The sequence below is a fragment of the Tachyglossus aculeatus genome, chromosome X1 (assembly GCF_015852505.1).
Source record: "Tachyglossus aculeatus isolate mTacAcu1 chromosome X1, mTacAcu1.pri, whole genome shotgun sequence".
Lineage (NCBI taxonomy): Eukaryota > Metazoa > Chordata > Mammalia > Monotremata > Tachyglossidae > Tachyglossus > Tachyglossus aculeatus.
Genome location: NC_052101.1, coordinates 54,492,546 through 54,519,600, shown reverse-complemented (window position 1 = coordinate 54,519,600; position 27,055 = coordinate 54,492,546). Strand labels below are relative to the sequence as shown.

Genomic DNA, 27,055 nt, shown 5'->3' with positions numbered 1-27,055 from the left:
CCAAACCCTGCCCTCTGTCTTACTTTCCCGTCACTGTAGACGGCACTACCATTCTTCCCGTTTCACAAGCCCACAACCTTGGTGTCATCCTCAACTCCGCTCTCTCGTTCACCTTATCTTCCCTCCCAAACCCCGCCCTCTCCCTGACTTTCCCGTCACTGTAGACAGCACTACCATTCTTCCTGTTTCACAAGCCCGCAACCTTGGTGTCATCCTCGACTCCGCTCTCTCGTTCACCCCACACATCCAATCTGTCACCAAAACCTGCCGGTCTCACCTCCACAAGATCCGCCCTTTCCTCTCCATCCAAACCGCTACCTTGCTGGTTCAATCTCTCATCCTATCCCGACTGGATTACTGCATCAGCCTCCTCTCTGATCTCCCATCCTCCTGTCTCTCCCCACTTCAATCTATAATTCATACTGCTGCGCGGATCATCTTTGTGCAGAAACACTCTGGGCATGTTACTCCCCTTCTCAAAAATCTCCAGTGGCTACCAATCAACCTATGCATTGGCAAAAACTCCTCACTCTTGGCTTCAAGGTTCTCCATCACCTCACCCCCTCCTACCTCACCTCCCTTCTTTCCTTCTGCAGCCCAGCCCGCACCCTCCGCTCCTCTGCCGCTAACCTCCTCACTGTGCCTCGTTCTCGCCTGTCCCACCATCATCCCCCGGCCCACGTCCTCCCCCTGGCCTGGAATGCCCATCCTCCGCACATCCGCCAAGCTAGCTCTCTTCCTCCCTTCAAAGCCCTACTGAGAGCTCACCTCCTCCAGGAGGCCTTCCCAGACTGAGCCCCCTCCTTCCTCTCCCCCTCCCCATCCCCCGCCCTACCTCCTTCCCCTCCCCACAGCACCTGTATATGTGTTTGTACAGATTTATCACACTACTTATTTTACTTGTACATATTTACTATTCTATTTATTTTGTTAATATGTTTTGTTCTGTTGTCTGTCTCCCCCTTCTAGACTGTGAGCCCGCTGTTGGGTAGGGACCGTCTCTATATGTTGCCAACTTGTACTTCCCAAGCACTTAGTACAGTGTTGTGCACACAGTAAGTGCTCAATAAATACGATTGAATGAATGATCGTTCTGGTAGTGGGTACTTAGAGTTTTCTTGGTCATTCAATTGTATTTACTGAGTGCTAACTATGTGCAGAGCACTGTACTAAGCACTTGGAATGTACAATTCAGCAATAAAGAGAGACATTCCCTGCCCACATTGGGTTTAAATTCTAGAAGGGGGAGGCAGACATCAAAACAAGTAAACAGGCATCAATATAAATAAATAGAATTATAGATATATACACATCAAAACAAGTAAATAGGCATTAATATAAATAAATAGAATTATAGATATGTACATATATACACAAGTGCTGTGGGGGGCTGAGGCGGAGTAGAGTAAAGGGAGCGAGTCAGGGTGACGTGGAGGAGAGGGGGACCTGAGGGAAAGGGACGCTTAGTCTGGGAGGTGAGCCTTCAGTAGGGTTTTGAAGGAGGGAGGGCGTTCCAGGCCAGATATAGGACATGGACCAGAGGTCAACGGTGGGACAGGTGAGAACGAGGCCCAGTGAGAAGGTTAGCACCAGAGGGGCCAAGTTTGCGGGCTGGGATGTAGAAGAAGAGAAAGGTGAGGTAAGAGGGGGCAAGGTGATGAAGAGCTTTGAAGCCAATAGTGAGGTTTTGCTTGTTACGGAGGTTGATAGGCAACCACCAGAGATTTGTGAAGGAGGGGGGTGACATGCCCAGAATGTTTTTGTAGAAAGGTAATCTGGGCAGCAGAGTGAAGTGTGGAGTGAAGTGGGGAGAGACAGGAGGTTGGGAGGTCAGAAAGAAGGCTGATGCAGTAATCCTGTCGGGATAGGATGCGTGACTGTACTAATGTGGTAGCGGTTTGGATGGAGAGGAAAGGGCGGATCTTGGCCTTGTTTTGAAGGTGAAACCGTCAGGCTTTGGTGATGGATTGGATATGTGGGGTGAAAGAGAGAGTGAAGTCAAGGACGACACCAAAGTTGCGGGCTTGTGAGATGGGAAGGATGGTTGGTTAAAATACAGAAGTGGTTTATCATTGCCGTCTTCCACGCAGTCAACTTGAGCCTCTGCCCTTGACTCTCTCCCATGCCGCTGCCTCCCAGCACAGGTGAGTTTTGACTTATAGCAGATGGCCTACCACTAGCTAACCACTGCCCAAGCTACAAATGGAATGGGTATGCCTCTCCTTGACTCTCCCTCCTGTAGCTGAGACTGGTGGAGTACTGGAAACTCTCCAGGTGCCATTCTGAGAGGGGAAAACTGCGATAGAGAAACATTTTGTGCAAATTGCTCCCTACCCCGCCCCCCCACCTCCAAAAAAGAAAAGGTCTGATAAATTTCAAGACATTTCTACTCAGTCTTCTTTTGGAGTTGGAAGAAATTATAGTCACCCATTTTATCCAAGTTAAAAAAACAACACTAAAAGATATCTCTAGGTGATTCTGTTGAACACCTTGAAAATGAATACACCTTTTTCTGCTCTGCATCAGTAGTACATTCTATGTCCATTAATCGATTGTTGGCATTTATCGATCGCTTACTGTGTGCAGAACACTGTACTGAGAACTTGGGAAGGTGTATTGCAACAGAGTTAGCAGACGTGTCTTGCCCCCAGTGAGTCCCTCTCCCTCCCTCCAGTTTGGGACATACTGGAAGTGTGATGCCTCTTTACCTATATGTGGGTGCAAATGGTAAATCCAGTAACCCCAGATGCAAAACTGAATCCTGAGAAGGAAGAGATTAATGATATGCTGTCATTCTTATTCCTGATTGGAACAGGATTTTTGCTTGTCTTCCTTCAATATCTCTCTTACAAATAATAAAAGAGTTTGCCGTTGATCAGAAATAAGACTCCTTTGGTCTCATACATAAACATGGTATTTAAAATGTTTTTATTCCCAAATGCAGAAATTGTCACTGCAGTCTGATGTTTTCATCTTAGGTTGCCTGCATGAACTGTCTTAAGTGGGCTTAGAAATTAGATTTATCTCACAGAAAACATGTGAAATCAACTATTACAACAAAAAGTAAAGAAACTGCACCGAATGTTTAGTTTTTGGAAGAGAATGTTCCAAAGCAGGAGCTGTAATTAAAGGGAGGCTGCTACTTAGCTGTAGGTTCCTTTTCTGGATGTTCTAAACTCTGCCACAGGGAAGGTGGCATTACATTGTTGACCATCTGTACCCTATTCAAAACATATCATTTTGAATATTTATTCTACCATGAGGCGTGTTTCTTCCTCCTCTTCTCTACATCCCCTCGCCCTCTTTTGTGAATTATACTGGCCAATTCCTGGCAAACCAATCCCCCAAACTACTTCAGTTCTCCTATAAAGTGAGGGCTGTAGTCTTCCAAAACATTGCATTAAAGGAAAATTGGAGCTCTAGTATTCAACCATTCCAATGCAGTATGCAGACACACAATTGGTTTCTTCTGTAACATGGCATGCCAGGGTCATGTCCTAGCCAAAGTGGGTATTGAAGACCCATGTTGTGGCAGAACTGAGTGGATCTGGCATGTCATGCTTTAAAGTTAAAGCTTTAGTTTTCAGTATAGAATTGGTACATGTGTTTTCTTTTTTGTGCATAGTATTGGGTAGAAAGAGATGAGTGGGGGTTTCTCTCTAATACAGAAACCGTACCTGATTTTGGAAAAATTGTCTAATTCGGAACGACCGTTATTTACTTATGTTCTCATTCTTATTTAAGTATCCCAAGACTACTTCTAGCTACTGTTTTCTATACTTTGAGTGCAACATCGGGCTACTTATTTTCAGTTCTGAAAAGCATTCATATATTCAGCATTCTCCCTCCTACTTAGACTGTGAGCCCCATGTGGCACCTGATTGTCTTGTAATAATAATAATGATGGAGTACTTTACTAAGTGTTTGGCAGAGTACAACACAAAGTTGGTAGATGTGATGCTCTCTCACCCTGTCTCCAGGTTTGCATCTCCTCCTGCCTTCAGGACATCTCCATCTGGATGTCTGCCCGCCACCTAAAGCTCAACATGTCCAAGACTGAACTCCTTGTCTTCCCTCCCAAACCCTGCCCTCTCCCTGACTTTCCCATCTCTGTTGACGGCACTACTATCCTTCCCGTCTCACAAGCCCGCAACCTTGGTGTCATCCTCGACTCCGCTCTCTCATTCACCCCTCACATCCAAGCCGTCACCAAAACCTGCCAGTCTCAGCTCCGCAACATTGCCAAGATCCGCCCTTTCCTCTCCATCCAAACCGCTACCCTGCTCATTCAAGCTCTCATCCTATCCCGTCTGGACTACTGCACCAGCCTTCTCTCTGATCTCCCATCCTCATGTCTCTCCCCACTTCAATCCATACTTCATGCTGCTGCCCGGATTGTCTTTGTCCAGAAACGCTCTGGGCATGTTACTCCCCTCCTCAAAAATCTCCAGTGGCTACCAATCAATCTGCGCATCAGGCAGAAAGTCCTCACCCTGGGCTTCAAGGCTCTCCATCACCTCGCCCCCTCCTACCTCACCTCCCTTCTCTCCTTCTACAGCCCACCCCACACCCTCCGCTCCCTATACTCTGCCCCTTCCTGTATCTAAAATTTATTTTAACGTCTGTCTCCCTTGCTGGATCGTCAGCCCCTTTAGGGCAGGGATCATGTCTCCCGACTTTATTGTACTGTACTCTCCCATGAGATTAGTAAGTACAGTACTCATTCATTCATTCAATCGTATTTATTGAGCGCTTACTGAGTGCACAAGTGCTGTGGGGAAGGGGAAGGTGGTAGGGCAGAAGAAGGGAGGGGGGCGAAGGGGAGGAGGAGAGGAAAAAGGGGGCTTAGTCTGGGAAGGCTTCCTGGAGGAGGTGAGCTCTCAGTAGGACTTTGAAGGGAGGAAGAGAACTAGTTTGGCAGATGTGTGAGAAGCAGCATGGCTCAGTGGAAAGAACACAGGCTTTGGAGTCAGAGATCAGGGGTTCAAATTCCAGCTCCACCAATTGTCAGCTGTGTGACTTTGGGCAAGTCACTTAACTTCTCTGTGCCTCAGTTACCTCACCTGTAAAATGGGGATTAAAACTGTGAGCCCCCGTGGGACAACCTGATTACCTTGTAACCTCCCCAGCACTTAGAACAGTGCTTTGCACATAGTAAGCACTTTATAAATGCTATTATTATTATTATTATTATTATTATTATTATTATTTTATTATGGATGGAGGACATTCCAGGCCAGAGGTAGGATGTGGGTCAGGGGTTGACAGCGGGACAGGCGAGAATGAGGCACAGTGAGGTTAGTGGCAGAGGAGCGGAGTGTGCGGGCTGGGCTGTAGAAGGAGAGAAGGGAGGTGAGGTAGAAGGGTGCGAGGTGATGAAGAGCCTTGAAGCTGAGAGTGTGGAGTTTTTCCTTCATCCTAAGGTTGACTGGTGATTTTTGAGGAGGGGAGTGACATGCCCAGAGCGTTTCTGTACAACAATAATTCAGGCAGCAGAGTGAAGTATAGACTGAAGCGGGGAGAGACAGGAGGATGGGAGGTCAGAAAGGAGGCTGAAGCAGTAATCCAGTCGGGATAGGATAAAAGATTGAACCAGCAAAGTAGCGGTTTGGATGGAGAAGAAAGGACGGATCTTGGCGATGTTGCGGAGGTGAGACCGGCAGGTTTTGGTGTCAGATTGGATGTGTGGGGTGAATTAGAGAGCGGAGTCGAGGATGACACCAAGGTTGCGGGCTTGTGAAATGGGAAGAATGGTAGTGCTGTCTACAGTGACGGGAAAGTCAGGGAGAGGGTAGGGTTTGGGAGGGAAGATAAGGTGAATGAGGGAGCAGAGTCGAGGATGACACCAAGGTTGCGGGCTTGTGAGACGGGAAGGCTGGTCATGCCGTCCACAGTGATGGGAAAGTCAGGGAGAGGGCAGGGTTTGGGAGGGAAGATAAGGAGCTCAGTCTTGGACATGTTGAGTTTTAGATGGCGGGCAGACATCCAGATGGAGGTGTCCTGAAGGCAGGAGGAGATATGAGCCAGGAGGGAGGGAACTGAACTGAACTGAACTCCTTGTCTTCCCTCCCAAACCTTGCCCTCTCCCTGACTCTCCCATCTCTGTTGACGGCACTACCATCCTTCCCGTCTCACAAGCCCGCAACCTTGGTGTCATCCTCGACTCCGCTCTCTCATTCACCCCTCACATCCAAGCCGTGACCAAAACCTGCCGGTCTCAGCTCCACAACATTGCCAAGATCTGCCCTTTCCTCTCCATCCCAACCGCTACCCTGCTCATTCAAGCTCTCATCCTATCCTGTCTGGACTACTGCATCAGCCTTCTCTCTGATCTCCCATCCTCGTGTCTCTCTCCACTTCAATCCATACTCCATGCTGCTGCCCGGATTATCTTTGTCCAGAAACGCTCTGGGCATATCACTCCCCTCCTCAAAAATCTCCAGTGGCTACCAATCAATCTGCGCATCAGGCAGAAACTCCTCACCCTGGGCTTCAAGGCTCTCCATCACCTCGCCCCCTCCTACCTCACCTCCCTTCTCTCCTTCTCCAGCCCAGCCCACACCCTCCGCTCCTCCGCCGCTAATCTCCTCACCGTACCTCGCTCTCGCCTGTCCCGCCATCGACCCCCGGCCCACGTCATCCCCCGGGCCTGGAATGCCCTCCCTCTGCCCATCCGCCAAGCTAGCTCTCTTCCTCCCTTCAAGGCCCTGCTGAGAGCTCACCTCCTCCAGGAGGCCTTCCCAGACTGAGCCCCTTCCTTCCTCTCCCCCTCGTCCCCCTCTCCATCCCCCCATCTTACCTCCTTCCCTTCCCCACAGCACCTGTATATATGTATATATGCTTGTACATATTTATTACTCTATTTATTTATTTATTTATTTTATTTGTACATATCTATTCTATTTATTTTATTTTGTTAGTATGTTTGGTTTTGTTCTCCGTCTCCCCCTTTTAGACTGTGAGCCCACTGTTGGGTAAGGACTGTCTCTATATGTTGCCAATTTGTACTTCCCAAGCGCTTAGTACAGTGCTCTGCACATAGTAAGCTCTCAATAAATACGATTGATTGATTGATTGATTGAGAGAGAACAGGGGCGGAGATATAGATTTGGATGTCATCAGTTTAGAGATGATAGTTGAAGCTGTGGGAGCGAATGAGTTCACCAAGGCGCACAGTGAGCGCTCAGTAAAAACCGTTGATTGATTGACTAACTGCTTCCCTGGGGTTGGCACCTCTGAATTAAGCAATAAATATTTAGCCACTTAAAACTTAGTGAAAGTGACATAGGAATAGAAGAGTTCAAGCTACATACTGCCCTGGAGCTTTAGCTTCAACCTTACCTGAAAATGAGGACCAAGATAATCCAATCATTTGGCTGAAAGAATGACTCTACACTACAATTTTAAATCTCATCAAGTCCAGTGACACCAAGAAATTCAGTACTTTACACAGCAATACAGAGAAAAACGGTACTTATATCCAATTTGCCTCAATTACCTGCTTAGTGCTACTGTATTTTCACAATCAGTATCTGGGCGATTAAGGCAAAAGTGGAGTGCTTGTCTGAAATGTCCATATAATCACCTTTATTCCCTACAAATAGCCACAATCTGGAACTGATGAGATTTCTATTAGGCTCAAGAGGCAGAGCACATGTCTACTCAGGGATGAAATCTGAACTAATAAAACTGATGCCAAAAAATGAGAAAAAGACCATTGAATGGACTAAACCTTGTCATCTCAGGAAAAAGCAATGAGGTTGATTAAGTGGATGAGATGACTTCCAGATTAAAGCAAGCCATTTTTCCTCTCCAATGTTCCTCACATGCACTTAGTTTCACTCCCTACGCACTTAGATACTCTCCCACCCTGCACAGCATTTTATGTTCCTATCCTTATACTAGGCTGCATTCCCTAGTAGTAGTTTATTTTTAATGGCTGTCTCCCCTTTAGACTGTAACCTCCTCGAGGGTGGGGATCGTGTCTACCAACTGTACTGAACTGTACATTCCAAGCACTCAGTACAGTGCCCTGCACTGTCGACCGTAAGATAACTGAATACAGGGATCGTGTCTATTTACTCTGTCATACTCTCCCAAGCACTTAGTGCAGTGCTCTGCACAGAGTAAGCATTCAATAAGTACCATCGATTGATCAATGGTGGGGGGGGGTCACTGCTCTCAGTACCTCTTCCCCTTCTGGTGAGTGCCTGACCTTGGGGTCCTCTCTTTATGGATTCAAGTTGAGGGGTGACAGAGGTCTGTCTTTAATGTATAAACAAGAACCTTTTAACAGTGTAACCACTAACAATTCTGACTCTCAGCATCCTCCCTTCCCTCTTCCTAAATAAATACACAAGCAGGAATAAAGTCAATTCTTTATTAAACACAACACACACTCATACACACTACAAAAGGAAGCAGAAAAAAAAGGAAGAATGGATTATCTAGATCAAAAAGCATGGAATCTCTCCCTTTCTGGGCCACTGGCAGTGATGATTTTTAAAATTTCTGACTGCTGACCCTCTTCTATGCCCCCTCCACTTCCCTAACAACTCAACTGGGTACTCAGTTGAAAGTGGTAAACCTGTAGAAGATCACATAGGGTCCTAGTGAGCTACACTAAGTCACCTAGATCACCCCCAAACTCCCTAAAACCCTCACCAAATTAAACCATGAACCTACTTTTGTAACAAAAATCAAAATAAAGGTTTCAAAATTTCTCCATGTGCCTGAGATCATCTGTAGGTAAAGGTAATGCACAATGAACAGTGCAGTACCCTAATATGTTTCTTTGTGTATTGCATTTTTTAACTTTCTATTTGCTTCTAATGTGAATATACCTGCTATTTACAATATAAATACATTAATGTAGCTATATGTCTCTCTTTAATGCATAACAATAATAAGAATTGTGGCATTTGTTAAGCGCTTAATATATGCCAAACACTGTACTGGACACAGTAAGCGCTCAATAAATACAATTGATGATGATGATGATGATGATAGGGAGGGAGGGGGGCAATATAGGAGGAGGAGAGGAAAAAGGGGTGGCTCAGTCTGGGAAGGCCTCCTAGAGGAGGTGAGCTCTCTGGAGGGCTTTGAAGGGAGGAAGAGAGCTAGCTGTGGATGTGTGGAGGGAGGGCATTCCAGGCCAGGGGAAGGACATGGGCCAGGGGTCGACGGTGGGAGAGGAGAGAACAAGGCCTAGTGAGGAGGTTAGCGGCAGAGGAGTGGAAGGTGCAGGCTGGGATGTAAAAGGAGAGAAGGGAAGTGAGGTAGGAGGGGGCGAGGTGATGGAGAGCCTTGAAGCCGAGAGTGAGGAGTTTTTCCTTCATCCTAAGGTTGACAGGCAACCACTGGAGAATTTTGAGGAGGGGAGCAACATGCCCAGAGCATTTCTGTACAAAGATAATCTGGGCAGCAGAGTGAAGTATAGACCGAAGCGGGGAGAGACAGGAGGATGGGAGATCAGAAAGCATCATAGGTGCTGTGGGGCTGGATGTGGGGTATCAAAGAACTTATGGGGTACTAGACCCAAGTGCATAAGCAGTGCAGGAGGGAGGGAGAGTGGGGTGGGGAAATGAGGGGTTATTCAGGGAAGGCCTAGCAGGGTTTTGAAGATAGGGAGAGGGCAGTCTGTTGGATATGAAGGGGGAGGGAGTTCCAGGCCAGAGGGAGGATCAATCAATCAGTCGAAGGTATTTTTGAACACTTACTGGGCGCAGAGCACTGTAGTAATCAGTTGAGGAGTACTATAGAGTTGGAGCCTGAATGAGTCGAAGTTGGAGCGCCAGCTCTTCCCCCCTGCCAGTAAGGACAGACAGGACCACCCTACACCTGATAACAGAGGGGAGCGGCCGTATCAGCCAGGAAAAGTGCACAGTGGCTTGTCCTCGTGGATGCGGGGGCCGAGAGTTTTCTGTGCCTCAGCCCTGGAGCTAAGCAGCAGAGGAGGACGAGAAAGATGAACATAGTAACAGTGCAGCAGGCAGGGGCAGTTAATTCATCGAGCAGCTCCTGAGAACAGAGCACTGTCCTAGGCACTAGGGCGAGTTCAATACAATATCCGTTCTCAGACTGAGCCCCATGTGGGCTCGGCACCATGTCCAAACTGACCTGTACCCTTCTCAGCATTTAGCACAGTATTTGGAACATAGAAAGCACACAGTAATTAGTTATTATTGTTGTCATTAAATGACACGGTCTCAAGTGCTCTTGTACTTACTATCCTCTTCCTTCTCCTCCTTTTTTTCTTTCACCTCCCCCTCTTACTCCTTGCTTTTCTTCTGTGGGTTCTAATCCCGGCTCCACCACTTATCAGCTTTGTGACTTTGGGCAAGTCACTTAACATCTCTGTGCCTCAGTTACCTCATCTGTAAAATGGGGGTTAAAACTGTGAGCTCCACATGGGACAACCTGATTTCCTTATATCTACCCCAGCGCTTAGAAGAGTGCTCGGCACATAATAAGCGCTTTTTTTTATTTTATAGCATTTATTAAGCGCTTACTATGTGCAAAGCACTGTTCTAAGCGCTGGGGAGGTTACAAGGTGACCAGGTTGTCCCACGTGGGGCTCACAGTCTTAATCCCCATTTTACAGATGAGGGAACTGAGGCCCAGAGAAGTGAAGTGACTTGCCCAAAGTCACACAGCTGACAAGTGGTGGAGCCGGGATTTGAACCCACGACCTCTGACTCCAAAGCCCATGCTCTTTTCCACTGAGCCACGCTGCTTCTCTAAGCGCTTAAAAAATACCATCATTATTATTATTATTATCTCCTCATCCCCCTCTTTTCTTAACCTACCTTCCCAGTGCTCTACCCTAAGTTTGCATCCGTGGCTTAATTTGGTATTTGAATGCTTTTAGTCAATCAATTAGTGGTATTTATTGAGAGCTTACTGTGTGCAGAGCATTGTACAAAGCTCTTGGGAGAGTACAATGTAACAGACACATTCCCTGCCCATAATGATCCTTAAATACCCTTGGGCTTCCCTGACATTCATAGATGACATTCTTAGTGAGCATATTAATGATAATTTCTCAAAGATAAATATATTGCTTTCCATTCCCCCTTTAGAATGTAAGCTTGTCGTGGGCAGGGAATGTGTCTACCAACTCATATATTGCTTGGCATATAGTAAGCGCTTAACAAATACCATAATCATCATCATATTGTACTTTCCCCAAAACTTAGTACAGTGCTGTGCACACAGTAAGCGGTCAGTAAATACCACTGATTGATTATCTTCATTATGGTGCTATGAGTGAAATAATGGAAATAATAATAATAGTAATAATGGTATCTGTTAAGTGCTTACTAAGTGCCAGGCACTGTACTAAGTGCTGGAGTGGATACAAGCAAATCGGGTTGGACCCAGTCTCTGTCCCACGTGGGACTCACAGTCTCAAACACCATTTTGAGAAGCAGCGTGGCTCAGTGGAAAGAGCACGGGCTTTGGAGTCAGAGGTCATGGGTTCAAACCCCGGCTCCACCAATTGTCAGCTGTGTGACTTTGGGCAAGTCACATAACTTCTCTGTGCCTCAGTTCCCTCATCTGTAAAATAGGGATTAAGACTGTGAACCCCCCATGGGACAACCTGATCACCTTGTAACCTCCCCAGTGCTTAGAACAGTGCTTTGTACATAGTAAGTGCTTAATAAATGCCATCATTATTATTATTATTATTATTATTATTATTATTATTTTACAGATGAGGGAACTGAGGCATAGAAAAGTGAAGTGACTTACCCAAGGTCACTCGGCAGACAAGCGACAGAGCCGGGGTTAGAACCCATGACCTTCTGACTCCACTACGCCATGCTGCTTCTCCAAGATGTCATTTTTCTGTCACAGCAAGCTGGGAGACTGGCTTTCTTCCAGACCTGAGCCTATCTGAGCACTGAATGCTTCCTGTAACTTCCAGGGGTTCCAAATTTAAAAGTGACGAGATGGTGACAGCAAGCTCCTGGAGCGGTTTCGGGTGCACTAGCAATCTATTTTATAAACATAATCGGGCAGTTTTCACCACAAATGAATCTAAAGCTTTTGTCAAAATATTAAAAGCAGGAAGTGAATTGCTACTAACAAGCTTCCAAGTTGTATTAGTTTTTGTATAGTCTGCCTCATTTTTTTTAATGGAATATAAGTGGTTACTGTGTATCAGGCATTGTACTATGTGCTGGGGTAGATACAAGATAATCATGAGGGATGCAGTCCCTTTCCCACATAGTCTATGGAAGGGAGGAGGATTTAATCCCCATTTCACAGATGAGGTAACCAAGGCCCAGAGAAATTAAGTGACTTATCCAAGGTCACACAGCAGACAGGTGGTGAGAACAGGGATTAGAACCCTGGTCCTCTGACTCCCAGACCCAGGCTCTTAACACTAGGCCATGCTGCTTTTCCTTTCTTTGCAGAATGCCTAGGAATGTGGAACCATCTCTTGTTTCTATCTTAATGAACTGCAAAGATAAAGATGCTCTCCAGGGAACATGGTGCTTCTGTTTCTTTTTTCCTTGTAATCTAGAGAAAACAATATAAGATCTGGACAAACTGTAAACTTCTTCTTATTGACCTTTCTGTTCAAGGCAAAGGAACAGTTTCTGGGGAGAAGGCAGAGGGAAAGCTTTCTAATAGAAAATTGCATCTTCCTCAGATGAAATGAATCAAATATCATTAGACAAAATGTGTCAGCAGCTGGCAGAACAGCAGGAAAACATTGATTCTGCTTCCTTGGTTACGTGGAGTGATAGTGAACTTGACCTTCACGTCGACAGGGTCACAGAGAAGGTATTTATAAACAATTCTGTTTGGCTTCTGTCACTGGAATCCATACTGATGGTGACTGAGGACAAGTGACTTGGAATTTACTAGAATTGACCGCTCAATGTTGATTGGATTGCTTTGGTTTGAGTGATGGCTGAGACAAATTGTAAGTAAAACTGCAGGAAAGATTTGCTATAAGTATTTGATCCTGTTGAGTTATAGTTAGGAATCTCTGGGAAGTCAACAAAAGGTTATCGAAGCGGAATCTCTTTCTTCTAATGAAATTGAGCTGTATATGTGCATACCTGTGATAGCTTTTGCTCAGATAAGTCTAATTTGAAAACTCTTTTTATTTTGAAGATGCTATTATTTGGGGGTAATTGTTTAAGACATTCCATGAGTGCTCTAAAATACTTCAGTGCATTTTAAATGAGGCAGATTTGTAATTGAGACGTGTTTTTAACATGTCTGCCAAGTTCTTTTTGAAGTTGAGAGAGAAAGATAAGGAGGATCAATCAATTAATCAATCGTATTTATTGAGCACTTACTGTGTGCAGAGCACTGTACTAAGCGCTTGGGAAGTACAAGTTGGCAACATATAGAGACGGTCCCTACCCAACAGTGGGCTCACAGTCTAGAAGGGGGAGACAGAGAACAAAACAAAACATATTAACAAAATAAAATAAATAGAATAGATATGTACAAGTAAAATAAATAAATAGAGTAATAAATACGTACTAACATATATACATATATACAGGTGCTGTGGGGAAGGGAAGGAGGTAAGGCTGGGGGGATGGAGGGGGGGAGAAGAAGGAGGGGGCTCAGTCTGGGAAGGCCTCCTGGAGGAGGTGAGCTCTCAGTAGGGCCTTGAAGGGAGGAAGAGAGCTAGCTTGGCGGATGTGGGGAGGGAGGGCATTCCAGGCCAGGGGGATGATGTGGCCCGGGGGTCGACGGCGGGACAGGCGAGAACAAGGCACGATGAGGAGATTAGCAGCAGAGGAGCGGAGGGTTCAGGCTCGGCTGTAGAAGGAGAGAAGGGAGGTGAGGTAGGAGGGGGCGAGGTGATGGAGAGCCTTGAACCCGAGGGTGAGGCGTTTCTGCCTGATGCATAGGTTGATTGGTAGCCACTGGAGATTTTTGAGGAGGGGAGTAACATGCCCAGAGCGTTTCTGGACAAAGACAATCTGGGCAGCGGCGTGGAGTATGGATTTACGTGGGGAGAGACAAGAGGATGGGAGATCAGAGAGGAGGCTGATACAGTAGTCCAGACGGGATAGGATGAAAGCTTGAACGAGCAGGGTAGCAGTTTGGATGGAGAGGAAAGGGTGGATCTTGGCAATGTTGCAGAGCTGAGACCGGCAGGTTTTGGTGACGGCTTGGATGTGAGGGGTGAATGAGAGAGCGGAGTCGAGGATGACACCAAGGTTGTGGGCTTGTGAGACGGGAAGGATGGTAGTGCCATCAACAGTGATGGGAAAGGCAGGGAGAGGGCAAGGAGTTCAGTCTTGGACATGTTGAGTTTTAGGTGGTGGGCAGACATCCAGATGGAGATGTCCTGAAGGCAGGAGGAGATGCGAGCCTGGAGGGAGGGGGAGAGAGCAGGGACAGAAATGTAGATTTGGGTGTCATTAGCGTAGAGATGATAGTTGAAGCCGTGGGAGCGAATGAGGTCACCAAGGGAGTGATTGTAGATAGAGAACAGAAGGGGACCAAGCACTGAACCTTGGGGAACCCCTACAGTAAGGGGATGGGAGGAGGAGGAGGAGCCTGCAAAAGAGACTGACAATGAACGACCGGAGAGATAAGAGGAGAACCAGGAGAGGACGGAGTCTGTGAAGCCAAGGTTGGATAACGTGTTGAGGAGAAGGGGGTGGTCCACAGTGTTGAAGGCAGCTGAGATGTCTAGGAGGATTAGGATAGAGTATGAGCCATTGGATTTGGCAAGCAGGAGGTCATTGGTGACCTTTGAGAGGGCAGTTTCTGTGGAATGTAGGGGACGGAAGCCAGATTGGAGAGGATCGAGGAGAGAGTTGGTGTTGAGGAATTGGAGGCAGCGCATGTAGATGACTCGTTCAAGGAGTTTGGAAAGGAATGGTAGGAGGGAGATGGGGCGATAACTAGAAGGTGAGGTGGGGTCAAGAGAGGGTTTTTTTAGGATGGGAGAGACATGGGCATGTTTGAAGGCAGAGGGGAAGGAACCAGTGGAGTGATCGGTTTAAGATGGAAGTTAAGGAGGGGAGAAGGGACGGAGCAAGAGATTTCATGAGATGAGAGGGAATGGAGTCAGAAGCACAGGTGGCTGGAGTAGCACTTGAGAGGAGGGAGGAGAGCTCCTCTGAGGATACTGCCGGGAAGGATGGGAGAGTAGCAGAGAGTGTTGAGAGCCGGAGGGTTGGAGAAGGGGGGGAGTGACTTTGGGGAGGTCAGCCCTGATGGATTTAATTTCATTAATGAAGTAGGAGGCCAGATCGTTGGGGGTGAGGGAAGGAGGAGGGGGAGGAACCGGGGGCCTGAGAAGGGAGTTGAATGTACGGAAGAGCTGACGGGGATGATGGGCATGGGTGTCAATAAGGGAGGAGAAATAGTTTTGTCTGGCAGAGGAGAGGGCTGAGTTAAGTCAGAAAAGGATAAACTTGAAGTGAAGGAGGTTGGCATGGTGTTTAGACTTCTGCCAGTTGTGTTTGGCAGCTCGAGCATAAGAGCGAAGGAGGCAGACAGTGGCAGTGATCCAGGGCTGTGGGTTAGTGGTACGAGAGCGGCGAAGGGAAAGGGGAGCAAGTGAGTCTAGCTGAGTAGAAAGGGTAGAGTTGAGAGCAGTAATCTGATCATCAAGATTGGGTAGAGAGGAGAGGGAGGCGAGGTGGGGTGTGAGGCGATCAGAAAGATGGATGGGGTCAAGAGAGCGGAGATCTCTGTGAGGGAGTAATATGGATTTACAGGGGAAAGGAGTGTGAGTGAGGAGGCAGGTGAGAAGATTATGATCAGAGAGAGGGATTTCAGAGTTGGTGAGGGTGGACACAGTGCAGCAGTAGGAGATGATGAGGTCAAGGGTATGACCAAGTTGGTGAGTGGGCGAGGTGGGATGGAGCAAGAGGTTGGCAGCGTCAAGGAGAGATAGAAGGTGGGTGGCAGAGGAGTCACCAGGGATATCCATGTGGATGTTGAAGTCTCCAAGGATCAGAGTGGGCATGGAAAAGGAGAGAAGGAAGGTGAGGAAGGGGTCAAAATCGTTAAAGAAGTTGGAGGTGGGGCCAGGGGGTGGGGGGCGGTAGATTATGGCTACAAATATTTGGAGGGGGTGGTAGAGGAGAATAATGTGGGCTTCAAGGGAAGGAAAGGGAAGGGGGAGGAGGGATAATGCAAAAGCGACATTGGGGGGCGAGAAGGAAACCGACACCTCCTCCTTTTTCAGTGAGTCTGGGGGAGTGGGAGAAGAAGAGGCCTCCACTGGAGAGAGCTGCAGAAGAGACTGTGTTGTCCGGAGACAGCCAAGTTTCAGTTAAGGCGAGGAGGAGTAGACAGCTGGAAAGGAATAGGTCCAGGATGAAAGGGAGCTTACTTATAACGGAGCGGGGGTTCCCGAGGCCACGCTTGGCAGTAGCTGTCGAGGGAGGGGAGGGAGGGGGAAGGGTGCGAGGGGTGGGGAGGGTTTGGATTGGGATGAGTTGGCGGGGGCCTAGGCGGGAAGAGTGGAAAGATGGGTGGCAATGGGAAAGGAGAACTGGGATGGGGTGGGGGCAGGGAGAAGGGGAGGGAGGGGGCTGGGAGGGAGAAGTGGAGGATTGGCGCTGGTACAGAGGGATCCTGGGTAGGGGATGAGGGGGTGTTTGTGCATAAAAACTTCCAAACGAGAAGCAGCCCGCAGTCTGGGTGTATTGTACAGGAATTGATTTCAACAGATGTATACATAAACGGTTTATGGTTAGTTCACATTTAATAGATGTGTTTTGTTATTAATAATAATAGTAATAATAATAATAATAATAGCATTTGTTAAGCACTCACTATGTACCAAGCACTGTTTTAAGTGCTGGGGTAGGTACAAGGTAATCAGGTTGTCCCACAAGGGGCTCACAATCTTAATCCCCATTTTACAGATGAGGTAACTGAGGCTTGCCCAAGGTCACACAGCAGACAAGTAGCAGAACTGGGATTAGAACCCATGTCCTCCAACTGCCAAGTCTGTGCTCTTTCCACTAACTGGTATAAATTTGAACAGTGGTTGAGGGATGTTACCTCATACCTCAAAATTGAATCAAATATTGACCAATTTCAGTCTTATGCAGCATCTTTTCTTACCTAGAATTCTCCATGAATGAGGGTGCGGGTGGTTTTTCTTTTTCCAAATTCCGAGTATGATATTCTAGAAAATACCAATGGTCTTATTTAAACTGTAAATTGACTAATTTTTATAATAATGTTTCTTAAATTTAGAAAAAAATTAAGCATCTGTATTTACTAATTGCTTGGTTTTTTTCCATTTAATTTAATATTGTAGTAGGTGTGTTTGTAACTTATTAAGAGTGAGACAACAAACCATACCTATATTGTATCTTGTAATCCTTTGTGTAAGAGTGAGGAAAAACTTTCTGGAATACTCTTTCTTTCAAGATGCAAGTTGTCTTTTTCTTTTGACATTTGTCACACTTCTTTAAAATAAGTACTAATAAAGTGGCATAACCATAACCCCCTTCTAAACTGTGAGCTCATTGTTCGGTAAGGACCATCTCTATATGCTGCCAATTTGTACTTCCCAAGCGATTAGTACAGTGCTCTGCACACAGTAAGCGCTCAATAAATACGATTGAATGAATGAATAAATAAATAAATATTTTGCATATGGTAGGTGTGACCTATCTGACATGTTAAGGCACAGTTAAGACATTTAAATAGTCATCATTTCATTCGACGTATGGTTGGGAAGCCAGAATGGGTGGTTGAGTTTTTTTCAATCTTGGGGGCCTCTGCTCTTTCCTTTTTGTGTACCTGTTCAATCAAGTACCTCTTCGATGTCCTGAAAATTGAAAAGGGAGTGTTACAGATGGAGCAGGTTATACATTATATATTTTGGAACCTAGAGTCTATTGTAGTGGGATTTTTCTGACAGGTGCTTACTTTTTAGAAAAGTTATGTGTGCAAAGTGCATAAAGTGCATTTTCCCCAGTACTCTTCTTGAAAAGGCAGTATTTTATGGTGCCATTAAATGGTCTCCGCCCAATGTGCAAAGAGAAGATAGTAAATGCATCATACCTAATGTTACCAGACTCACCCATATCACTAGAAAGTTGGACTTAAAATGCCCTTGGTGCTTTCATGAGTTAAGATGAATAGAAGAATTCAATAGAAGAATTCACATGGGATTGGGAAACAAATGAAAGTCCCTGGGCCTGTGAATGCGAAATAGAGACTTTTATTTGGGTAATCAAAAATGCCCATAATTCCTATCTGAAAAAAAAAAACTTCATGAAAATGCATCTTCAGAGTTGGAGAAATCTTCATTTCCAGCTCTCAGTAAATGAGAAGAGGGTTCTCCTTTTACATAACCTTTAAGTTCCCAGGCCTGACCATTAAATGTTTCCATTTGAGGGCTTCAGAACTCCTTTAACAGTGAGATGTCCTCTCTCATAAGACTGTATGGGTGAGCGTATATACCAGTAGAAAATGTTAATCCCTCATCATTGCTCATGATATTTCTATTACTCGTCCTTATCAACTGTATTCTTGTTATTGGAGGATTTGCATTCAATCAGAGGCAAATAAAAAAAAACCCAGAGAGATCAACACCTCACTTTCAAGAAATATTCTAGTCTTGACATGACTCCTGACGGTTCTGGGCCTTTACATAGACTCCCAGGGCAGGAATGGACTTGTAGAGATTATCTTTTTATAAGATCTCCCAAAAAGGAGATTCCATATGCTTCCTTGATAACTCATTCCACTGTTTAACAACCATCAGTCTTTATTCAGTTTCGATCCAGGAAATGTCTAATAAATTTAGGGCTAATCTAAATGTATGTCTGAAGATATAAAAAGCTGGCTTCCAGTGATTTAGCCATCGGCAGTGCCTCCTCTTAAATTTGTTTGAAAAGATTTTGGGAACGTCTACATCTGTCAGTCATTTGACCTCCTCCAATAGTATTAAATGTGAACAATGATAACACCCTTAAAATGAGGATATTTGGCGGTATCATATAAGGGAGAGTTGTAAAGTTTTGGGGGTTTTTTTGGTATCATGAAAAAAATCACAAAACATCTTACTTTATTCCTCACTAAAATTAACAGGCACACTTAGAAAAACTTCAAAGAAAATTTCATTTCCAAAGAGAAAGATTAGCAGAGTTGCTTTTCATAGACATTGTATATCTGAGCAATGACAGTATGTCTTCCTGGGGGCTTGGATTAACTTGAGTATCTTAAGCGCCTAGTTCAGTGCCGTGCACACGTTTGATACTCAGTATTGTTTGAGGAGTTAAAAACTGATCAAGTCAAGATGACAGCTTTTCATTTCTAGAGATTGAAGGAGAGTTATTGAATGTTTTGGCAGAGTAACTGGACATTCAGGTATTATTGGCAATGAATAAATAGGGCTAGAAAAATATAAATTTCATGTAGGTCTGCATTTGGAAAATTATTTTGGTGGGATTTATTTGAGATTTAATAGTTGACTGTGTATGAGAGTGATATGTACAAAGGGAAAACAGTGTCAAGATTCCTCTAGTGATGACATTTCCTGAAAATAATTGCCAAAGTTCACCTGCTATAGGAAGAAACAAAAGCTCTAATATTAAAGGAAATATGGAATTATTATACATGGTGGTCTTTTTGAGTTGATAATAATAATGATGGTACTTATTAAGTGCTTATTCTGTGCTGGGTGGGAGGAACAAGATCATCAGATTGGGCACAATCCTTGGCCCACATGGGACTTGTGGTCTAATGATCTAATCATACAAGTTAGGATTTTATTACTAAGTTTTTGTATTGTTTTGACTAAGTGCCCAGATGCCCACATCCATTCAGTTCTCCTATAATGCGAAGGGTATGTTCTTGACAAACATCATATTTAGGAAACCTCATACAGTAGGACATACATTTTGACTGACGCCTTTTCTGCTAGCACTGCATCACATTCTCTCTCGACAGACACCCATTGCCAGAAGAAAGTTCTCTAACTCTTTAGCAGCGTTCTGTCCAAAAGGCATAGTGGAAGCACCCATCATGGAAGAATTGAGCATATCCGACATAACAATTCCAGTGGTATCGATATGAAACCACTACGGGCTCCTGTGCAATTATTTATTGTAGAGGTTTTAAGAAGAAAAATTAGATCAGTGTTTGTGAAGTTGTTTACTATCAGTCCATCATGGCAAAAGCATTCAACCCGTATGTCAAAGATTTGGGAGAAAGTTTCTCTGTAAGAGAAACACCCAAACCCTCTTTGCCCATACCCTTCGCTCCACACCCTCCCCCTGGCCAGGAGGGATTGGCGCATTCAGGGTCCTAATGTCACCTGAGAACTTCTGCTGGGACCTCCCCCTAAACCATATCTCTAGATGAGGAAGACAGTTATGTAGATGTTGAAGAGGATCAGGAAGAGGAGGGGGCAGCTGCTGTGGGATAACCTACCGCCCAGCAAGGAGCAGGCTGTCTAGAATTCATACAAAAGATGGAACAAGCCGGGTTGCAACAGACCATCCGTTTTAAAGATGGCAAACAGCCTTCGGCTTTGTGGGGAATCACCCTTCCCTAAAAGATGAACTATCATTCCTTTCTACCCTTTCTCGAGGAAGGTCGCAGCCTGGGCCTCGGTTGCCAGCCCTCAGAACCCCATAGTGGATCGGCTGTACCCCATTCATTGAGATTAGGCGCCATTCATCATCAACTCTGCAACCTGACAATGGTCAAACCCTTATCTACCACACCCCTTCTGGGGTAGATTTCCAAATAAATCAAATTACATGAAATCACAGCTTTGGTTAAGAAAGTGATCCGCCACCCTCCCCACCCAATCCAGTATCAAAGAATATTTTTAGATTCTTGGAAGAATGCCTCTAACGTTCTTTGGGATCGAGCCTCAGAAACCATTTGGGAGACCTTGGAAAACTTCGAGGGGTTCTGTGGGTTCTAACTACAGCTGTTCTGTCCGCCCTTTCCTCTCCATCCAAACCGTTACCCTGCTCATTCAAGCTCTCATCCTATCCCGCCTGGATTACTGTATCAGCCTTCTCTCTGATCTCCCATCCTCCTGTCTCTCCCCACTTCAATCCATACTTCATGCCGCTGCCCGGATTGTCTTTGTCCAGAAACGCTCTGGGCATGTTACTCCCCTCCTCAAAAATCTCCAGTGGCTACCAATCAACCTACGCATCAGGCAGAAATGCCTCACCCTCGGTTTCAAGGCTCTCCATCACCTCGCCCCCTCCTACCTCACCTCCCTTCTCTCCTTCTACAGCCCAGCCCGCACTCTCCACTCCTCTGCCGCTAATCTCCTCACCGTCCCTCGTTCTCGCCTGTCCTCCCGTTGACCCCAGGGCCACATCATCCCCCTGGCCTGGAATGCCCTCCCTCCCCACATCCACCAAGCTAGCTCTCTTCCTCCCTTCAAGGCCCTACTGAGAGCTCACCTTCTGCAGGAGGCCTTCCCAGACTGAGCCCCCTCCTTCCTCTCCCTCTCCATCCCCCTCATCTTACCTCCTTCCCTTCCCCACAGCACCTGTATATATGTATATATGTTTGTACGTATTTATTACTCTATTTATTTTACTTGTACATACTTATTCTACTTATTTTATTTTGTTAATATGTTTTGTTTTGTTCTCTGTCTCCCCCTTCTAGACTGTGAGCCCACTGTTGGGTAGGGACCGTCTCTATATGTTCCCAACTTGTACTTCCCAAGCACTTAGTACAGTGCTCTGCACACAGTAAGCGCTCAATAAATATGATTGAATGAATGAATGAACTCTGTGGCCAGAGTGATATGCTGGTATACGGGTACTTGCCATTGCCTGGATAAGATTGGCTGAATGGACCCAAACCAAGGTAGATATTTAATATCTTTGGTGAAGTTCAGGCAAATCCTACCCAGTGAGCACAGAGAGCATAAATTATAAATATTTCATCAAAGCATTCCCCCTTCTCTTCCCTCCCCAGTTCCCTCATTCCCAGCAGTAAGGCTGGCTGATAGGCTTTCTCACTGGTCACATTGCAGAAGTTTTAGAAGAACATCCTGCATCATCACCAGCAGTTCTAACCCAATTTCCAACAACATCTAAATAATAAATAACTTGGAGTAAAGAAGGAAAGAGACTGGAGGCTGAGGCTGAGAACGGTGAGCTAGGCGCACCCAACAAGATCCCCAGCCGAAGTCTTAGCAGTTGTTGTTTGCACAGCATTCCAGCAGGAGAAGTTGTCCAGCAATCAAAACCAACTCCTGTATCCTCACGTCAATCTTCTCTTCTCAAGATACCCAGAAAATTATTGGGCAGATAACTGAACACTCTATCAGGCACCATACCTGACAGCCTTAGCCTCACTGATAGGCTAGAAGGCTCATCTTGGTGATCTTCTCCTGCAAGAGATGTGCTAGACCTGCTTTCGAATACCAGATGAGGGCAGTTCTAAAATGCTTTGAAATTCCACTGAAGACTCCCTGAGCCAAAAAGCCCATTCTCCTACGGATGGACATGCAAAGTAAACATGCATGAAATAAACAGGGCATCCACCCCAGGGCCTTCTGCAGGAAGCCCACGGAGTATGCAGTTTTGCTCTAGATGGTGGGGAATGGTTCACTGCCTCATATCTGGCCGGCAAGACAGTTTTCTTGTTGACAGAATGAGCCATTAAATGCTTGGTCTGCATGAATTGTGGTTCACCCAAATATTGAAGGTCCTAGTGGAAAGAGCACAGGTCTGGGTGGCAGAGGACCTGGGTTCTAGTCCCAGCTCTGCCATTTGTCTGCCATGTGACCTTGGGCAAGTCACTTTGCTTCTCTGAGCCTCAGTTACCTCATCTGTAAAATAAAGGATTAAGCCCTATGTCGGACAGAGACTGTGTCCATCCTGACTATCTCGTATCTACCCCAGCACTTAGTACAGTGCCAGGGACATGGTAAGCGCTTACCAAATACCATTTTTTTTTAAGTGATTTGTCTCCTTAGATAGTTTCGAACTACCCTTCCGTCACCATCGGAATCCCTGTTCTGGGGGAGTAACCTAAGAATGTCCTACTCACCTGGAGCAGACTATTGAGCTACACTACCCCGCTCATTCCGCTCTTACCTGGGGTTCTTGTGAAGCTGACGTATGTGGCAGAAAAGTTGATCCCAATAGCTTCTTACTGACTGAGGCAAAAGACGCTTTCAGTGGTCTCAGATTTAACAAAATTTGACTTGATCAGACTGGGTATCAGTCCTTTCCTCCTGACCCATGATCAGAATTGGGTCCTCCACCATAATCTGTGACCTCTCCCTTGACATAGAGTCTAGAATCATCAAAGTAGCCAGGCTGGCCATCTTAGTTCAGGTTTCCAGTAACTTTCTGGCCGCCAGAAAACAGTGCAGTAGGTGGGTTACTTCCCCACATGGAAAAGGTTTGCTTCCTCGTGCCAGTCCAAAGCCTTTCAAATGGGCTGATCCAGACTTCAGATTTTCTCATTTGAAAGTTTATGTGGTTTTCTTGGCTTCCCACCATCCCATCGAAGGAAAGTCAGTAGGTAATCTTTCCATTGCTTCCAGATGCATGCAAAATTGGTTCCAATTCCTCCTCCCCCCTTCTTTCTCTCCCTTTTCTGGGCTACTGATGTAGCTTTAAGCCAGCTCACTCGGCTTCTCCTTCAGACCTCTGCACAGTTGTGTGGTCTGTAATTCGTACCATGAAAGGGCCTTTGTCAGGTGGCAGTGACCTGAAGCCAACACTTTCATTGCGGAACCCGATCACTGGCTTTCCATTTTTTCAGGATGTATGCAGGCAAGGCTATCTTCACACCGATTTCTGGTTCCTACCCAGAGAGGTTACCAATTTCCACCTCACCCAAGAACTCATTTCACCCTATTTCTTTTCCCCCTCGCAAGTTTCACCTTCTCACAGAGAAGACTAAACGCCACAAGACACTGAAAAATGTCAGTGAGAAAACCATCATGACCCAAGCTGATGTTGTGGGTGCACAAACAACTTTTCAGGTCCTTTGACCTGCCCTTTTGGGAGCAAGAAATCTCTCAAAGCACCCTGGCCAAGAGACTCTCTGAATTTGTCGATTGGGTAGGGTTGTAACCCATTCCATCAGAGGGTACCTGAATCACAGCCCTCAGAAACAGGCCCAGTGGTCAGACCTGCTCTCTGCCTCTTCTCACAAGAGCTATATATATTGTCTTGCTGAAGTCACATAATCTCACTACTATTCATTTTTTCAGTGTCTAGTAGTAGTCGAAATTAGAAGAGGAAGAAGGGACTGTCACCTGCTAGGACCCCCTGGGACGGGGGATGCACAGGCTTGAAGCCTGTGCTTACCTGGCTACAGGCTTCCTCTACCTTCAGCCCTTCAAGCACAATAACTACGAGTTCTCCAGGCATCTGGAAACAGTTACCAGAGTTGCTTTACGAAATCCCAGTTTTGAGTTGCCTTCTGTCCTAGGGCTCCTGGGTTTCAGGCATTGCATACAATAAAACTCCTTCTTGATTGTTAACAGGTACAGACTGGGCAGACCTCACTTTCTGAATCTCCAGTGATGACCAACCCCTCACAGCGAATCCAGATTATCTCCACAGACTCTTCAGTAGCTTCACCACAACGCATTCAGGTATAAGCACCTTATAACTTGAGGTAACTTTACCCTTTGCGAGTTCTAAGAATGAATCAGGATCTTCTCTAGAAGTAGCCTAGGATGGAGTGGATTGTTCCACACTTAGCCGAAGATTTCTACTGAGAAAACCATCATGACCCAATCTGACTTTTCTAAGCAAAATTGTGTTATAGAATTTGTCTCTGCTTTTGACTTTGACTTTTTTCACTGATCATGGCTTATTAGTGGTAGATTTACATGTTACTTGTGAGTTCTGCCTGTACTTCTCTTCCAGGTGTAGGGAAGGAAATCTGCCAAAATACGGCTCTCATTGAGGCTGTTTCTTCAAAATAAGCATGTTATCCGTTTTAAAAAAAATCCCCAAACTTTCCCAGTATTTGGTTAATGATGTACTACACCTGAAAAAGCCATGTTCTTTGGAGTTTCTGAAGATGCAGTAGGATCTTAAGACACTTTTCCAGGACTTATCACGTTCCATTTTCCGTATTAAGAAGTTTTTAATGAGAATGACAGATTTTATGATATTGCATAAACTCCTCACTCCAGGAGTTTCCCTTCAGGAGCCAACCCTCAGAGTTGGCAGCTGCTGCAGAAGGAACAAGGGAAAGATTATGGGGACTTCCCAGCCAGGGTCTCTGGGGCCTAAGGCCAGAGGAGCTGTGCAAATGGATGTGCAACCTCAAACGTCGTCCCACTTTCTGGTTGTCCTGCATGTTCTGCTGCAGCAAAATCTTCCACCCTGCTCCTCCTCCTTCTGTCTACGGTGTCAACTCTGTGCTCAGGCTCTACCTACTGCCCTACCAACCTCTGAGGCTCCCTGCCATCACGGGAGATGGTGTTTTGGCAGGGTGAGCAAGACAAAAGAGCCGTGGTCTAATTTTTCTCCTAACTTGAGTAAAATGGGACCGAACTGAATCCTACCAAGTGTGTTGGAGGTGGGAAGCAGTGTCCCCAGACCCAGCAGTACAGGACCAAGAAGAGTCCAAGGCCTAGGGTTGGGACCAAGGTTTAAAAAAAGAGAGAGGAAGCAAGATTGGAGCAGTGGGATGGAGTGTGTGTCGTGGGAATTGCACTGAAGTAGATTTCTGGGGACCTTAAGACAGGGGAGATGGCAGGTGCTGCCACTGGATTATAGTCTAGTTTGAATATCTTATAGGTAAAGTTTTCAAGTCAAAACTTTCAAAGAGAGTTTTTACTCTGTCTCAAAAAAAGGACACCAGCTATTTCCAGGATAGAAATAACCCAAGTATTCAAATTTCTCTATTTCCTGCCCCATGAGATGTTTCTCTTTCTAGTTATGACATAAGTTGAAACAGTGAGAGAAATTTTTTCCCTCCTCATCTCTTTGCCCCGGCCAAAAAAAAAGCTGCTGAGCCAGTCAATCAGGAGAGCTTGTGATTTGTGGTGCTTAATATAGTGAAGACTTTGGCCACAGCCTCCACTAAAGTATATTCTATTTCAGTATATTAACCTGATTTTAAGCTTTCGGATTTTTATTATTTATTTATTTATTTATTTTGTACCAGCAGGGGGTTTGAATACAAAATGGCTAAATCCCTGGCGGTCATCTCCTTATTCTCTGGAGCCACAGAAATAGCTAAATTAAAAAGTTACTTTCTGTTTCAGAAATGCAAGGTGCAAATCTCTTATTATACTCGTGAAATCTTTTGTGTTTTTTTTTTCTTTTTTAAAATAGATTGTGACAGATCAGCAAACAGGGCAGAAAATACAGATAGTGACGGCAGTGGACTCCTCCGTTTCTCCAAAGCAGCAGTTCATCTTGACCAGTCCAGATGGAACTGGAACAGGGAAGGTGATATTGGCATCACCTGAGCCATCCAGTGCCAAACAGCTTATTTTCACCACCGCAGATAATATTGTTCCAGGAAGAATACAGGTAAGCCCAATTGGTAGGGAATAGGACTTAACACCCCTCCTGTTACCTGAAGTTTCTACCAGTGTGACCGTAGTGCAACAGTAATGGAAACTGTAGGTAAGAAACTGTTTCTCTGCTTTCACCTGAAGAACTCGTCTGCCCGTCCCCTCATGTGGAGGCCTCTCTGCTTACACAAATCAATCGATCTGTGGTATTTATTGAGCATTTACTGTGTGCACAGTAAAACAGAATTGGTAGACAGGTTACCTGCCCACATGGAGCTTACAGCCTAAAGGGGGAGGCAGACAATAATATAAATAATTGTCATGGATAAGTACATGAGTGCTGTGGGGCTGAGGGTGGGGTGAATATCAAGTGTCCAAAGGCTACAGATCCAAGTGCACAGATGTGGCAGAAGGGAGAGGGAGTCGGGGGAAAGAGGGCTTAATCGGGGAAGGCCTCTTGGAGGAGATGTGACCTTAATAAGGCTTTGAAGGTGGGGAGAGTGGTGGTCTGGCACGTATGGAGGGGGAGGGAGTTCCATACCAGAGGGGTGATGTGGGAAAGGGGTTGTTGGCGAGATAGAAGAGATTGAGGGAGCAAGCTGG

The 27,055-nt window shown here is 45.7% G+C and overlaps 1 protein-coding gene across 3 annotated transcripts in view; it reads left to right on the top strand.

Moving 5' to 3' along the window:
• Nucleotides 1–27,055, top strand: part of NR2C2 (nuclear receptor subfamily 2 group C member 2) — a 103,974-nt gene that overhangs the window by 45,109 nt on the left and 31,810 nt on the right. For 2 of the 3 annotated variants that reach the window (XM_038740649.1, XM_038740648.1), the window contains 2 exons: nt 24,458–24,568; nt 26,268–26,468. In XM_038740649.1, the coding sequence (XP_038596577.1) occupies nt 24,497–24,568; nt 26,268–26,468 (273 nt within the window). In that variant the 5' untranslated portion in view covers nt 24,458–24,496. Of the gene's footprint in view, nt 1–12,773; nt 12,796–24,457; nt 24,569–26,267; nt 26,469–27,055 lie in introns of those variants that run through there. The other variant, XM_038740650.1, reaches the window with a different exon arrangement.